Below are 13,500 nucleotides of genomic sequence, written 5' to 3'. Positions count from 1 at the left end.
TAATAACTTCAGTCCCCAAGAAAGAGGATCCAGTTGAAATAAAGGAAATGGTCATAATCAAACTCAATAAGCATCTGGTGTGACACTATGACTTGTTTTTTAAGTATTTTGCCACTTCACTGAGTTTGCTCTCCTGGAGAAAGTGAGAAACCAATACCATCCACAATGAAAAAATAACTTGAAGAACGAGGTCAAACCGGCTTCAGTAACATAATGACCCACTGGGAATAAAGACCCCAATTCACAATTCAAGCCAGTCAAATTTTATTCTCTCAAAGATATAGCATTAACATTTAACAAAAGAGACAACTAAATGACCATCATGGGAGAAGAGAAAAATACTAGTTTATGCACACAACTCCCACGCAATCAGTCTTCACTTAAAATTCAAAACCAACAAATAGTACAAATCGGGACTAAAGACCCCAATTCACAATTCAAGCCAGTCAAATTTTATTATCTCAAAGATATAGCATTAACAAAACGGACAACTAAATAGCCATCTTGAGGGAAGAGAAAAATACTAGTTTATGCACACAACTCCCACGCAAACAGTTTCCACTTAAAATTCAAAACCAACAAATAGTACAAATCAGTACTGTTTAGGCCGCAATAAAATCTGCCTAACCATTAACCAATTAAGGGATACAAACCCAAAACTAGAGAGTAGGTAAGATGGAATTCAAGTGAGGTCATCCTCTTCTAGCTCCTTTGCCTTCAGTGATTGCTTCACTCTCAACAGAATCGTGGTTTTCCAAGCATCCTAATTAGCAATATGCAGAAATGGAAAGTTCAGAACAGGATGCAGTGGTTGAAAGTCCACACCAAAAAAAAACACTGGTAAGGTATCCACACTGATATGAGCAGAGCAGAATGGTAGAACAGGATTAATGTAGACAACCACATACAATTAGGACTTGGGACTAAGGCTTAGTTGGGTTGAATTGTTTGGTAGTACTAGTTGAGTTGAATTGAGCTTTAGTGAACTACATAGGGGTCCAATTAAATGAAGAGAGAAAGGCTGTTTAAAATAGGGATATATCAAAAAGAATAAAAGAAATACATGGCAATATTTCAGCAACTTGTAGTGTTTCAAGCAATTTGAATACCACAAAAGCCTAAATCTGTTTACAAAGTTCTAGCCCCGGAAAAAAAGGGATGTGCTAACCTCAATCTCTTGCAGCTGAGGAAAAACAGATGGGTAATCTAGAGGCTCATAACTTTCAAATTTATTGAAATGGTTTAAAATTTTATGCATACTCTGGATTGAGATACAGACAATGAACCTGCTGCAGACAATGGACTACCGCAAGGAATGGGCATTGACTGGCTTAGTCCATTGTCTGCAGCAGATTCATTGCTGGAACTGCTGTTGTTTAAACTTATGTCAACAGACATTGACCACCTGCCAGCCTCCATTAAAAATCAATGCTGGCGGTTTGAAGACCTAGGCCAGCGTTTTTGGACCACCAGCACAGAGCTTCTTTGAAGAATGAAAATGAGCAACATAGGGCACAATTATATGATGTTTTATTATATTATATTTATTGAATATACTATTATCAATTTGATGAAATTATTAGACATTTTGAACTTCTTCATGTTATTAATTTTATTTTAATTTACAATCATTAAAACTTCATTTCTATTTAGAAGTTCTCAGCTCTTTTCTTCATTTGCACAACTGCCTACTCAATTCAGCAATTAGTTTTAAATAGTTGCTAATTACTTCCTTTAAATTTTCCTTTTATATTTTCTCTACGCAACCAAATGCAAAAGATTTTCTAGTTTCTATTGTTATTTTTTCTTTTTCATATTTGTGTTATTGATACGGGGCCCACATGGTTCATTTGTGTTTTGTTGGTGTCGTCTTACATATTTGCACTATATAATGAGTATTGTATGTATACCTATATTATTATTTTCGTTGATGAAAAAATAATAGAATTGAAATTTGTAACCAAGCAGGTTAAAATTTTATTCTCATTCTTGCCAAAAAAAGAATTCCTTTTTTTTGGAAAAAAGCATTTCATTTGTATCAAATTTTTCTCATTTTGCCCATTTCTACCCATTTTTGTCCATTTTAGAATTTTATTATTGGAATGAATGAGCAAGAATGAGAATAGAACCAAACATGGCCTAAGTTTTTTATTATTATTATTATTATTATTTTGATAATTAACATGGCTTAAGTTGTTTCCTTTGGGTAATTGCTCATCTGGCTCCCTCTCCAATAATCGAGAATAGCTTCCAAGAAGAATGCCCCTAGCAACTTATTGCATTAGAAATCCTTTCTTTTGCTACTTGCATTAAAGATCCTAGAAACATAATATGGAATAAGGTCCACAGAACAAAAGAACTACTCAATTTGATAATAGAACATCTCCCAATTTCTAATTTTTATCAAGGTCATGATGAATATAACATGCTGGGTATAAATCCATTTTTAATGCAATAAAGTTCTGTTGTTACTAATAAAAAAAATAAATGAATATGACATGCTGGAATAACTTGGACCAATAAAGACAAATGCAAAGATATGCTATTACTCAGAGTGCATTCAACTATCTTCTACCAGAAACTCGAAATAGTCATTAAAGAAATATACCAGTTTGGTCATGCTATCAAATTCCTTGACAACGTCAGTGAATTTCTCAACATCTTCCTCATCGATGGCGGCAGCCAGGTCCTGCCATAATCATGAAAAATCACCAAATCCAACATGACTTTTATTAGTCTCAAAGCTAGAATTTACTCAATTTAGACAAGATCAACAGGTAACCATGTAACAGTTTCTAATTCACCATTTCTCTCTAGAGGAAACTGGAAAGAAACAAAATTAAATTCAAAAAGATAAAGCAAGAAGACTAAGAACGGAAAATCAACATACAGTACAAAAAATAAGACTGCAACATAGACCGGAGAAGGCTAAAAAATAAGACAAGGTCACAGCATAAGTATATAACGATAGATCAGCACCAAAATACAACTGATCACTAATAACCATACTCTCGCCTAGTGAATGTGAAGAGTTGGCCACCTGAATATTCAGGAAAACAAGGTGCTCAAAGGCTAAGACATGAATATGGATAAGCATTGGCTCAGGCTGAGAGAGTCCAGTACAGACCAAATATATACATAGGAACTGCTACCAAAACTAAAGTAGCATCATCCAAGCAATCAGGGCATGCAAGGAAAAAAGACAAAAAACAAGCCCTTTTATTTATCAAAGTGTCCCTGGTGCATTGTCCTTTTCTGCAGATGCATTGACAAAAAGTCCACAGTAGTGATATATATGAAGTAACCCTGTATGCAAAAGGACATCTGTATATAGCCACATATACAACCTATACTATACATTCTTTACTGAGATATAATTTATAGAAAAAGGTTCACTAGTTGGGTCAAGTAGGGAGCTTCCCTACATGAACCCACTTATTTCTTCCATGTCGAAGGGTCTTTTGGCCAATCAAGACCTCAGACTTGAGACCCACTGCACTGGGCATATGTTCAATCCCATAGTTCATCAGCCATATGCCCCAACTTGTATTGGAGGTTCTCACAATAAAGTCTACCTATAAATGTGGTCTCATTTTGCACATGTGGAAAAGTGTTTTGGGCTGATTTTTTTCCCCACAAATAGAGGATAACTCTCAGAAACTCATTTTGAGCTCCAAATTAATTTGCCACATGTAAGATTGCTTGGTTGTCTAAGGAAGTTCACTATATGATCTGACTAACAGACTCACTCCCATGTTATATAAAAATAAAATGTTTGTATCTGTATATGGGTATACATGTGCGTATTGAAAAGTAAAATATCCATTGTATTGATTTGAGGGAGAGGACTCCTTCAAAATATATCTATACAAAAAGAGAGCTAAGTACTAAGCCCAGGTATAGGTAATATGCACATCTAGCTTAATGAAGCGAAAAAATCATTATCTGCCATAATCTGATGCCATTGGTTACAGAAATGAGAAAATCTAAAGTTATGAAACTGTGGACCTTGGACCAAAACTTGTCTCATCATAATATGTAGTATGTAAATATACAAGCATATGAGAAATTGAAGTATGTCTTAAGGGCTCTCAAAAATTGAGCTTAAAGAAAAAAAAAAATCTCAAAATACACACTTGTCTTACAAGTTTGGGTAGGCAGCCCAAGCCTGAAGTGCAAGTCTGAACCAACCCCATCATTCTGCCCCAATGCCCATTCCTAGGCCACTAGACATAAACCTCAGAAAGCAGGAATACCTGTTGAGTCCATTCAAGTGAATTTTCAGTCACTTTAATCTCCACATGGGTTGACTATCAAAAAAATCTCTACAAGGTTTAACTCAAGGGAATTACTTAAGTTGTGTATAGCTATGCCTTATTATCCATTGGTTCCAGACAGATTTGCTCCTCAAAGAATGCCCATCATATGCAGCTTGATATAATTGATTTATGATGGATCCAAGGCCAATTACCAGGAAACTGGGCCTAAATTCTAAAACTCATATAATAATTGTTACAGGTTTGGAATAAAAACATAAGGCCCTACAACGATTTGAGTTACATACAAAGTACATGAAATTATAAATTTAGGTCAAGAGACAAGGACACATCCTCTTAACAATATAAATCAAATGATTAAATACAGAAAATTATCAACTTTAACACCCTTACTGATAAAGAAGTAGAGATGTAGATCCATCTTTTTGGTGTTAGATACAATTAAATGATTAAATATTTGAATCTGATTAATATAATTATCACAATCTAAAGGTATCTAAATGCACCCCATGTCGGGTATCCAGTATTATTGGGACAGGACCACAACCAAGGGTTGTAACCATGAACTTGGAGGTCCAGACCTGAGTAGACATGGAGCTGACCTATTACCACCCCTAGCTACCAGCGGGGAAAAAACCAGAATGCTGTTAAATCATCTTTGACAATCTCTTCTTCCCAGGTTCTGTAGAATCATGGTTTAATGGTTCATTGATTCATCCTATACAGCCATTTCAACTCAGTCATCTCCTTCTGACATCAAGTACCTTTTAACTCATTCTATTTCTATTTCCTCAACCTTCAGTGAAATAAATGCATTTTTATAGATATTGTTTTTTATCGATAAATAAATACCATTTCTGTTTGCCAGAAAACCAAATTCACCAGCCTTCCCAGTCAACATATCTTACTAACTTTTGGCCAGATTTATCCCTCCCAACCATGATTCCTGTTTCAGCTGCTTTAAATTTAATATGGCATCTACATGATTCCTATTGACAGCTTGAACAGTTCTACCTCTTTGGTGTAACAAAGATAAACATTGGGATTCACCCTCCAAGGTTTTATGTAACAAGGATCAATGTTTTAAAATGTGGAGGCATGACACGAGGCATTCCACTACCTAGAGGCATGAGGCGTAAGCCTCCCGAGCACAAGGAGGCATAAGCCTCCTTAAGAGGAGGGCGATGAGGGGGGGAGGAAGAATAAGAGGAAGAAGAATCTCATTTTTCTTTATTTTTAATAAAAATCTTTTATATTAAGAAGAATGAAGATGCACAGTACTAGTTGAAAGAAGGATCTCATTTTTCTTTCCCCTTATCTTTTCTTCTCTTCCATTTCCTTTTTTTCTTTCTTTTTCTCTTTTTTTTTCTTCTCTTTCATTCTTTTTCTTTCCTTCCCTTTCTTTTCTTTTCCTTTCCTTTCCTTTTTTTTTTCTTTTTCCCTTTTCTTTCTGTCTTTTTATATGAGGTGTGCACGAGGCACATGAGGTGTATGCCTCTAGCACGCCTCATGAAAAAATGTGTACGAGGCACATGCCTCTTGCACCTGAGGCATACACCTCAGGGCGTTTTGGGGGCGCCTCCAGGCGTATGCCTCCCATGCCTTTTAAAACACTGACAAGGATAAACATCCTTCCAAAGAAATGACTTGAATCCAACTGCCATGTTAGTTGTTGCCTTGTTGATTGCTTTATTCTTTTCGTCATTTTGAACGAAGACAAAATTACACTAGTATTAAGAAAAACAAGAGGATGAAAAAGAAGCAGTGCTAGATCAGAGAGCCATGACTTACAGCTAAAAATTTGTATTCACGTGTTCCAGAAAAAGTTGGGTCCATTTCCTGCACAAGCAACTGTATTATTGAGTCCACACAACTCTACTTTAACTTCAAGATGTTGAAATTTAGAAAACATAGACCTCGTATCGCTCCAATGAGTTGTTTATTGCAACAACATCGCCCTTACAAAGTTGGCAAAGCCCAGCATTCAGGAGATAACCCTTAACGCTGTATTTCAGAAGATTATTGTTCATTGACTGTCGTGCTATTTCTTCATAAATAGCAATGGCTTTGTTATAACTGGAGGAGTGCAAACATAATGTAAGATTCCAAAGTAATAATATGACTTAGTGTCACAGAAAATTAAGTCAATACATTTCATATAAACATCAGAAGTCAATACAACATAACTTCAGGTAAAAGAAGGTACTAGTGTAAATCCATATTGATGCATAGCAACAGAAGAGCATACATCATAAGTCAATACATTTCATATAAACAGCAGACAAGTTTCTACGGATTTTTAAGAAGTTCTCAGTGGATGATATAATTAAGGGCTGGGATTCAGTAGCAAACCCTTCAAGATCCAGTTCAGCAATTCAGGAGAGTTGGACAGTTTCTACACAACAAAGTATAAAGATGAACTTCAATGGCAGCTAACTTGGCAACCCGGAACCTTCGGGTGTGGGAGTCGTCTTTAGAGATAGGGAAGGAAAAATCTTGGCTCTTTTTCGGGGACTATAGGACTGTGTGATTCGTTAAGAGCTGAGATGTTAGCTTTGCTGCAAGGATTAAGACTCGCTATACAGATGGGGCTACACCAGATTGAAGTGGAAAGGGATTCAAGGTTAGTAATAGATTGGATGAAAGCTGGAAATTTGGGAATCTGGAATCACAGGCAAGCTATGAGAAAAATTTGGTGTCTTACAAAGGAAATTGAAGCAGATTTCAAATGGGTTAGAAGAACAGTCAATGGCCCGGCTGATGCTTTAGCCAAACAGGGATCAAACAAGAGTAAACTTTTCTGGGCCGTATTGTAACCGTGAATCTGTTTTTGGGATCAGAATTCCAGCTATGGAATCGTAATTTTACGATTTAATGAATGAAAGTTACTATTTCCCATCAATAAATAAATAAATAAAAACATCAGACAAGTTGTTTTCCAGGGGAACTCCAGATCGAGAATGTAAACAAAATTTCTTTCTACAACCAATTTTTAGTTTGAAATAAGCATATGCATAGAGGTCACAAAAGATAATAAAGCTCAAAATGAAATATCATACATGCACCTTCATCAACAAATCATTGTCAGTTTTTTTTATCAATAACAACAAGATTTATATTAAGGATTTAAAATATAAGTACATGAGGTACAAAATGTACAAACAAATCATTGTCAGTTGATGCCTTGATGGAAATCCCATGCCTGAAATGTATAGCATTCATTGATAATGGCATGCATTTGAATGCCAATTGTAAGCCGTAGAGAGAGGAAACAAAGGGAAGGGGAGATGAAACAGCGGAAGGCTAGGCACATCTTTGTGGGGGGGGGGGGGGGTCACATGCTGATGTATCATTGACCTAACAATAAGTTAGTGTGTTTGTCCTTGGCTATCCAGGCATCACTGCCTGATGAAATGGTAAAGTTACCAGCATATTTCTATATCTCATCTCAGGTACAAAGTGGGAAAAAGAGATAGGATTAAGTTCTGGACTGGTGTTTGGTGGGGTGACTCTACCTTGGCCACTTCCTTCCCTCGCCTTTTCAGCCTTACCCTTAACCAAGAAGCTCACATCTCCCATGTTCAAACCTTAGATGACCTTTGAGAGACTTAGAACTCAATGAAGTTAATAGATTTCTGCACACTCAGAGAAGTGTACCTATCCCCAAAATACCCCTGATCTTCAAGTCTGGACCCTTCACCCAACTGGTAAGTTTTCAACCAAGTCTTGCTTCAGGGCTCTAATTGATGAAGAACAAACAACTGAGCAGTTCAACTTCAAGAGAACTTGGTGCTCCCATATTCCTTCGAGAGTTTGCTTTTTTGTGTGGGAAGCTAGTCTGAAGAGGATCAGTACTTATGTTCTCCAGAAAAAGAACCATGGAGATTATTATTTATCCCCACATGTTTGCTTCTTTTGTTTAAAAGCTGGGGAATCATCCAACCACATACTGCTACACTGTGAGGAAACAAAGAAATTTTGGAATTTCTTCCTCACCCTTTTTAATTACAGTTGGACCTTCCCAGAGCATGTGGTAGATTGTCTCAGACAATGGACAGGAAGAGGCTTAAGTAAAAGAGGGAAGACATTGTGGCAACCAGTAGCTCATGCTGTCCTTTGGAGCATATGGGAAGAGAGAAATAATCGTCTTTTCAACAACAGAATAAAAAACCATGAGGAACCCATGTCCATTTCTCATAGATGCTTCCTCTGGACTTCCAGTTCAGAGTACTTTAAAGGAGTCTCCATCTCTGATCTTCAAAGGAATGCCACAAACTTCCTAAATTCTAAGCATTTGTATTTCACCCCCCCGTATCTGCAGATCTGTTGATGAAGGGGAGATAACCTTGTATTTTGATGGAAGCGCCTTCCAGGTGCAGCAGGAATTGGAGGTATTTTTAGAAGAAGAGATGGTAGAATCAATTGGGCCTTTAGTGGACCGATTGGGATAGCCTCTTCAACAAAGGCTGAAGTCATGGCAGCCTTAACTGGAATCAGGATTGCAAGAGATCTGGGTTATTTGAATATCACCATCAAAGGAGATTCTGCAAATACTATCCAGTGGTTAGCTGATCCTAACGGAGATCCCTGGGCTTTAGCTCACTTCTTGGATGAAGTAAGAGTCGTCCTTTCCAATTTGGACGCACAGTTGGGTTGGGTCCCTAGGGAGCCAAACTCTGTTGCTGATGGTCTTGCAAAGGCTGGTTGTTCACAGGGATTAAATGTTTAGTGATAGTTTTCTCCCTGTACAACTCTTTGGGTTTGTAGTTTCTGTGTACATCTCCTCATGTACTCCTCTCCCTTTGAATAAAGTTACTATCTTTTCAAAAAGTATATATATTTCAAAATCTCTCCATTGAATAAATACATTTGGGATCAACAATTACATAGTGTTTTTTTTTTTTTGAAAGTGGTAAATTCTATTTCTGGCTATAGAGGCACCTGGCAGAGTATGAAGTTAAAAGCTCAGGCTCTAGGTTTTCCTGGTTGGGGCTTCACAATTAAATGGAAGTACAAGAGTTTGGTGATAGAGGGGCCTTGACTCTGTTTATTCCAGGGTGGTTAAAGTAGTCTCGAGGGGCTTTGAGGCAGCTTTCACTCTCTGTTTGAACCTTGAACAGAAACAAGAGTTTGGTGGTTGAGGTCAGAATGCAAGATAATAAAACAAAGGATTGACCGTGCTATGAGTTCACTCGTTTCTCTTAAACGGAAGTACCAGTTGGGACAAGTTTTTTTTTTTTTTTTTTTGAAGGGTGAAGAAGTTGGGACAAGTTATAGAATGACATATTTGGATGAAGTAATTCAAACAAAATATGAATCCATTATTGGCAGGAAGAGAAGATATTAGCAATTATCTCCAGGAGATACAATTTTTTTTATCAGTAAATGGTAATGATTTTATTCATAATAAAACCAATATGTAGGGTATGTTACTTATCAGGTATATTACTGTAGTATATTTCTATCCCTTCTTTACATTAGAGCTAGTGAGTGCTGGCTCTATCCTTCTTTTGTTTATATCCAAGGCATTAAGTTGCAGGTCTTCTCTCTAGTCATTGTAATGGTTTTCAGTTTTTATATTATTAATGAAATTTTACTTTTTCCTATTTAAAAATATCATAATCCATGGATCTATACAGATGATGATAATATGATATTCTGAAGTATGCATCATGAAAATAATAGCCCCATCAAGCATTTTTTGATTGCATGATACGGTTTGTATAACTAAAGGGGTTGAAGCCCAATCTGTCTTGATAGGCAGGATGGTAGGACCCTTCCCCAGATGTATACTCATTGTACACAGGCTTGTACTTGCTTATCACAATTTTTGAATGAAATACAAAAAGTTTTTCTTATGCATCAAGGAAATGTAGTTACTTTTATTGTGGTCTAAACAAATCAAAAGAGTACTGATACTATCTAACTCTATGTAAAAAAAAATAATATTTAGCAGATGGTGGCTTTACTTTTCTAGCTGAGCAGCAAATTGTGCAACTTTTAGTCTGCATTGATTTGCAGCAGATGATGACTCTTCACTTTGGAAAAATTCAGCAGAGCGGTCAAAGAAAATAATAGCTTGCTCAAAGTTTTGTTCAAGTTCATATAGCTCTGCAATTTCCTACACATGCAAATGTAAACCTAGACCATTAGCTACCTGGCAAATATAAGTGCATCATATACAAGAATATGACAGAATGCATAGAGGATTGAGATTTGGGGAAAGAAAAGAAAATAGGAGATACAATTTTAGAATTTGCAATAGTTTATGATATGGCAATAATAAACACATACTTTAAAAAGAAAGATGACATTTGCAATAGTTTATGATATGGCAATAATAAACGCATACTTTAAAAAGAAAGATGAACATTCAATAACATTAATTCAAGTTAAATAGACTTTTCCTTGTTACCAGAACAGAATGCATGATGTGCAAAGACTACAAAGTTATTCTAGGAAAAAGCTTAACCACACAACATAGATTAACAATAGTAGAAATGCACATTAAAAGATGAAAAAGAGAGAAGAAAATGGGTTTCCGATAATTAGGTGGGTAAATCTAAAAGTCGAAAAACATGCACAAAAAAATAATAAAAGAGGTTTAGCAGAATAAGGAAAATCTTAAAGAAATGAAGAAACTTGGTGGTGGAATAAAGAGATTCACAATATATCAAAGCAAGACGGACATGTTATAAAAATTAACAAAAGACCAAAAGTATAGAAAGGCTGGAAAAATATATAAACACACAAAAAAAAAGAAGTTAAAAAAAGTGAGTAAAGTCAAACTTAAGGCTTATAACAATTTCTATCATAAACTAAGTATTAAAGAAGGAGAAAATGGAATAGGTAAACTTGCAAATATAAGAGAAGGAAAAAAGTAGAGATCAAAATCGTGTTAGATACATTGAAGAGGGTTATCAAGGTGTCTTGATAAACAATGAAGAAATCAAGTAAAGATAGAAAAGTTATTTTAAAAAATTACTAAATGAAGAACATATAGAGGGTGCTAGTGGGGGAGGGGTTAATAAATAACAACTATAGTGTGTAGAGAAAGTCATGAGGGATTTCTTGCGGGAGTCGGGGGAAGGGAGGAAGGATCATGTGGTTAGGTGGGAAATAGTGTGTAGGAGGAAGGAGCAGGGGGGTTTGGCATTAGGCAATCTAACGAAGAAAAATACAGCATTATTAGGCAAATGGATGTGGAGGTGGCCTCTAGAAAGGGAGAGACTTTGGCATAAAGTTGTAAGGAGTGTGCATGGTGTTGCAAACAATGGCTGGGATGCTGGTGTATCTCGGCGGGCAACGTTGAAATCTCCATGGAAGGCTATTCATAGTATTCTTCCCGTTTTCCTGAACCTGATCAGGTATGATGCTTGTACTGGAGATAGGGTTTTGTTTTGGGAGGATGTTTGGATTGGTGACTTTGCCCTCAAGGACCTCTTTCCCTCCTTGTATTCCATCTTGTGTTTTAAAAACGAGCCAATTCAAAGGTTTGTATCCTCCTCTTTTTCTTCTGGTATAAACTGGAATCTGGGTTTTAGAAGAGATTTGAGAGATTCTGAGCTTGACCAGGTTGCTTTGCTTCCTTGTGCTCCTCTCCGTTGCCTCAACCTTTTCATAGCAAGGAAGTTTGGTCCAAACCTGTCCCTCCTAAAGTGGGAGCCCTTTGATGGGAAGTCTCCCTTGGGAAAATCAACACTCAGGATGTTTTGCAAAAAAGAAGACCTAGTCTTTGTATCTCTCCTAACTGGTGCACCCTATGCAAAGCAAATGAAGAAAGTTTCTACCATATACTAATCACTTGCCCTTTTGTTGTAGGACTTTGGGAAAAGCTGTTTGATCTTTTTGGGTGCAGGTAGACAGAACTGGAGCAGATTTGCAATTTTTTTGATCCTACAACTTTCAGGTGGCCAAAGAGAAGAGGAAGAGTTTTGTGGAGGTGTGCTAGAGTTGCTTTGGTGTGAACTGTGTGAGAGGAACGAAATGCTAGAATCTTTAATGACAAGGAGAGGGATCAGACATGTGTGTAGAATAGAAAGTATCTTATGTATAGCCATAAGCTGGGTAAAATCCTTGACCTGTTCTCATCCTACACTTTTGATGATATAAGGAGGAATTGGGAACAACTAGCTAAAAGTTCTGCAGTCAGAAGCAAGCCGGTGGTGGATTGGAAGCCTCCTGATGCAGGCTTCATTAAATTAAATTTTGATGGCAGTAGTTTGGGCAACCCGGGGCCACCTGGAATAGGGGTAGTCTTTAGAAATGATGAGGGTCAGATTGTAGCTCTATTTTCCGGTCCTATAGGGTTGGGAGATTCAGTAGATGCAGAACTCCAAGCTGTGACACAAGGAGCAGAAATTGCAAAAGAGTTGGCAGTGGAGCATTTAATAATTGAAGGTGACTCCAAATTGGTTGTTGGATGGCTAAAAGAACCAGAGATGGCAGCCTGGCTGTACAGGGGGGCTTTGAGAAAATTTAAGTGGCTAACATCAAATATTTCAGTCACAGTTCAATGGGAAAGAAGATCGGCAAATGGGCTGGCAGACTTCCTAGCTAAACAAGGAATACATAGGAATCAGCTCTTTTGGGCTCAATTGTAAGCTTTATGATGTAGTTTGGAGGCTGCACCCCGCGCCTCTTTGTGGGGAATTGTATGATGCCTACTTAGTTCTTTAATTAATAAAATTATCATTATCTATCAAAAAAAGATACGAAAAAGTACGGACAGGCCCAATGCAGATTTCTGAATTCCACTGCAGAACTAAACATTCAAAATGTCAAAAACCCACACTCTATACACCAATGCCCACCCGTGAATTGGCATCAATTCCGAGCTGGCACCCACCCCAACTGTACTTTGGGCCTAAAAATTCTGACCCTGAGCTGAACCGTCATTCTCCCCAAAAAATAATAACTATACCATTATAAAGTTAATAGATACTGTAGAGAAGATGGGCCTAATGGCCCATAGGCTGTTTATCCTTTTTTATCTTTTATGTTCTTTGCTATAATGGGCTTTAATCTGGGCTTTATTCTTTCTTATGTTATGTCTTTAATTTTCTGCCCAACTAGGGGCTTCTCTGTAAATTACCAAAGTTTAACTTAATGAAATAGAATTAAGGGAGTAAGAGAAGAGATTATGTTTGAAAATCTCTCTCTTTGAACCCAAGTTGCCGCCACCTTCTTCTTCTTCTTCTCTCCTCTTGAACTCTGATTTCTG

General features: G+C 36.9%; 1 protein-coding gene across 1 annotated transcript in view; it reads right to left on the bottom strand.

The window, feature by feature from the left end:
- Positions 1-429: 429 nt before the first annotated feature.
- The window catches only part of LOC104602487 (alpha-soluble NSF attachment protein-like), a 28,226-nt gene continuing 15,155 nt past the window's right edge, over positions 430-13,500 (bottom strand). Inside the window, exons 5-9 of the mRNA XM_010266186.3 lie at positions 10,247-10,398; positions 6,194-6,353; positions 6,069-6,116; positions 2,609-2,689; positions 430-763 (exon numbers count right to left, since the gene is read on the bottom strand). Of these exons, the coding sequence (XP_010264488.1) occupies positions 683-763; positions 2,609-2,689; positions 6,069-6,116; positions 6,194-6,353; positions 10,247-10,398 (522 nt within the window). The 3' untranslated portion in view covers positions 430-682. The remainder of the gene's footprint in view (positions 764-2,608; positions 2,690-6,068; positions 6,117-6,193; positions 6,354-10,246; positions 10,399-13,500) is intronic.

The sequence above is a fragment of the Nelumbo nucifera genome, chromosome 2, assembly GCF_055504915.1.
Source record: "Nelumbo nucifera cultivar China Antique chromosome 2, China Antique-T2T, whole genome shotgun sequence".
NCBI lineage: Eukaryota > Viridiplantae > Streptophyta > Magnoliopsida > Proteales > Nelumbonaceae > Nelumbo > Nelumbo nucifera.
This window is presented reverse-complemented; position numbering and strand designations above follow the sequence as displayed.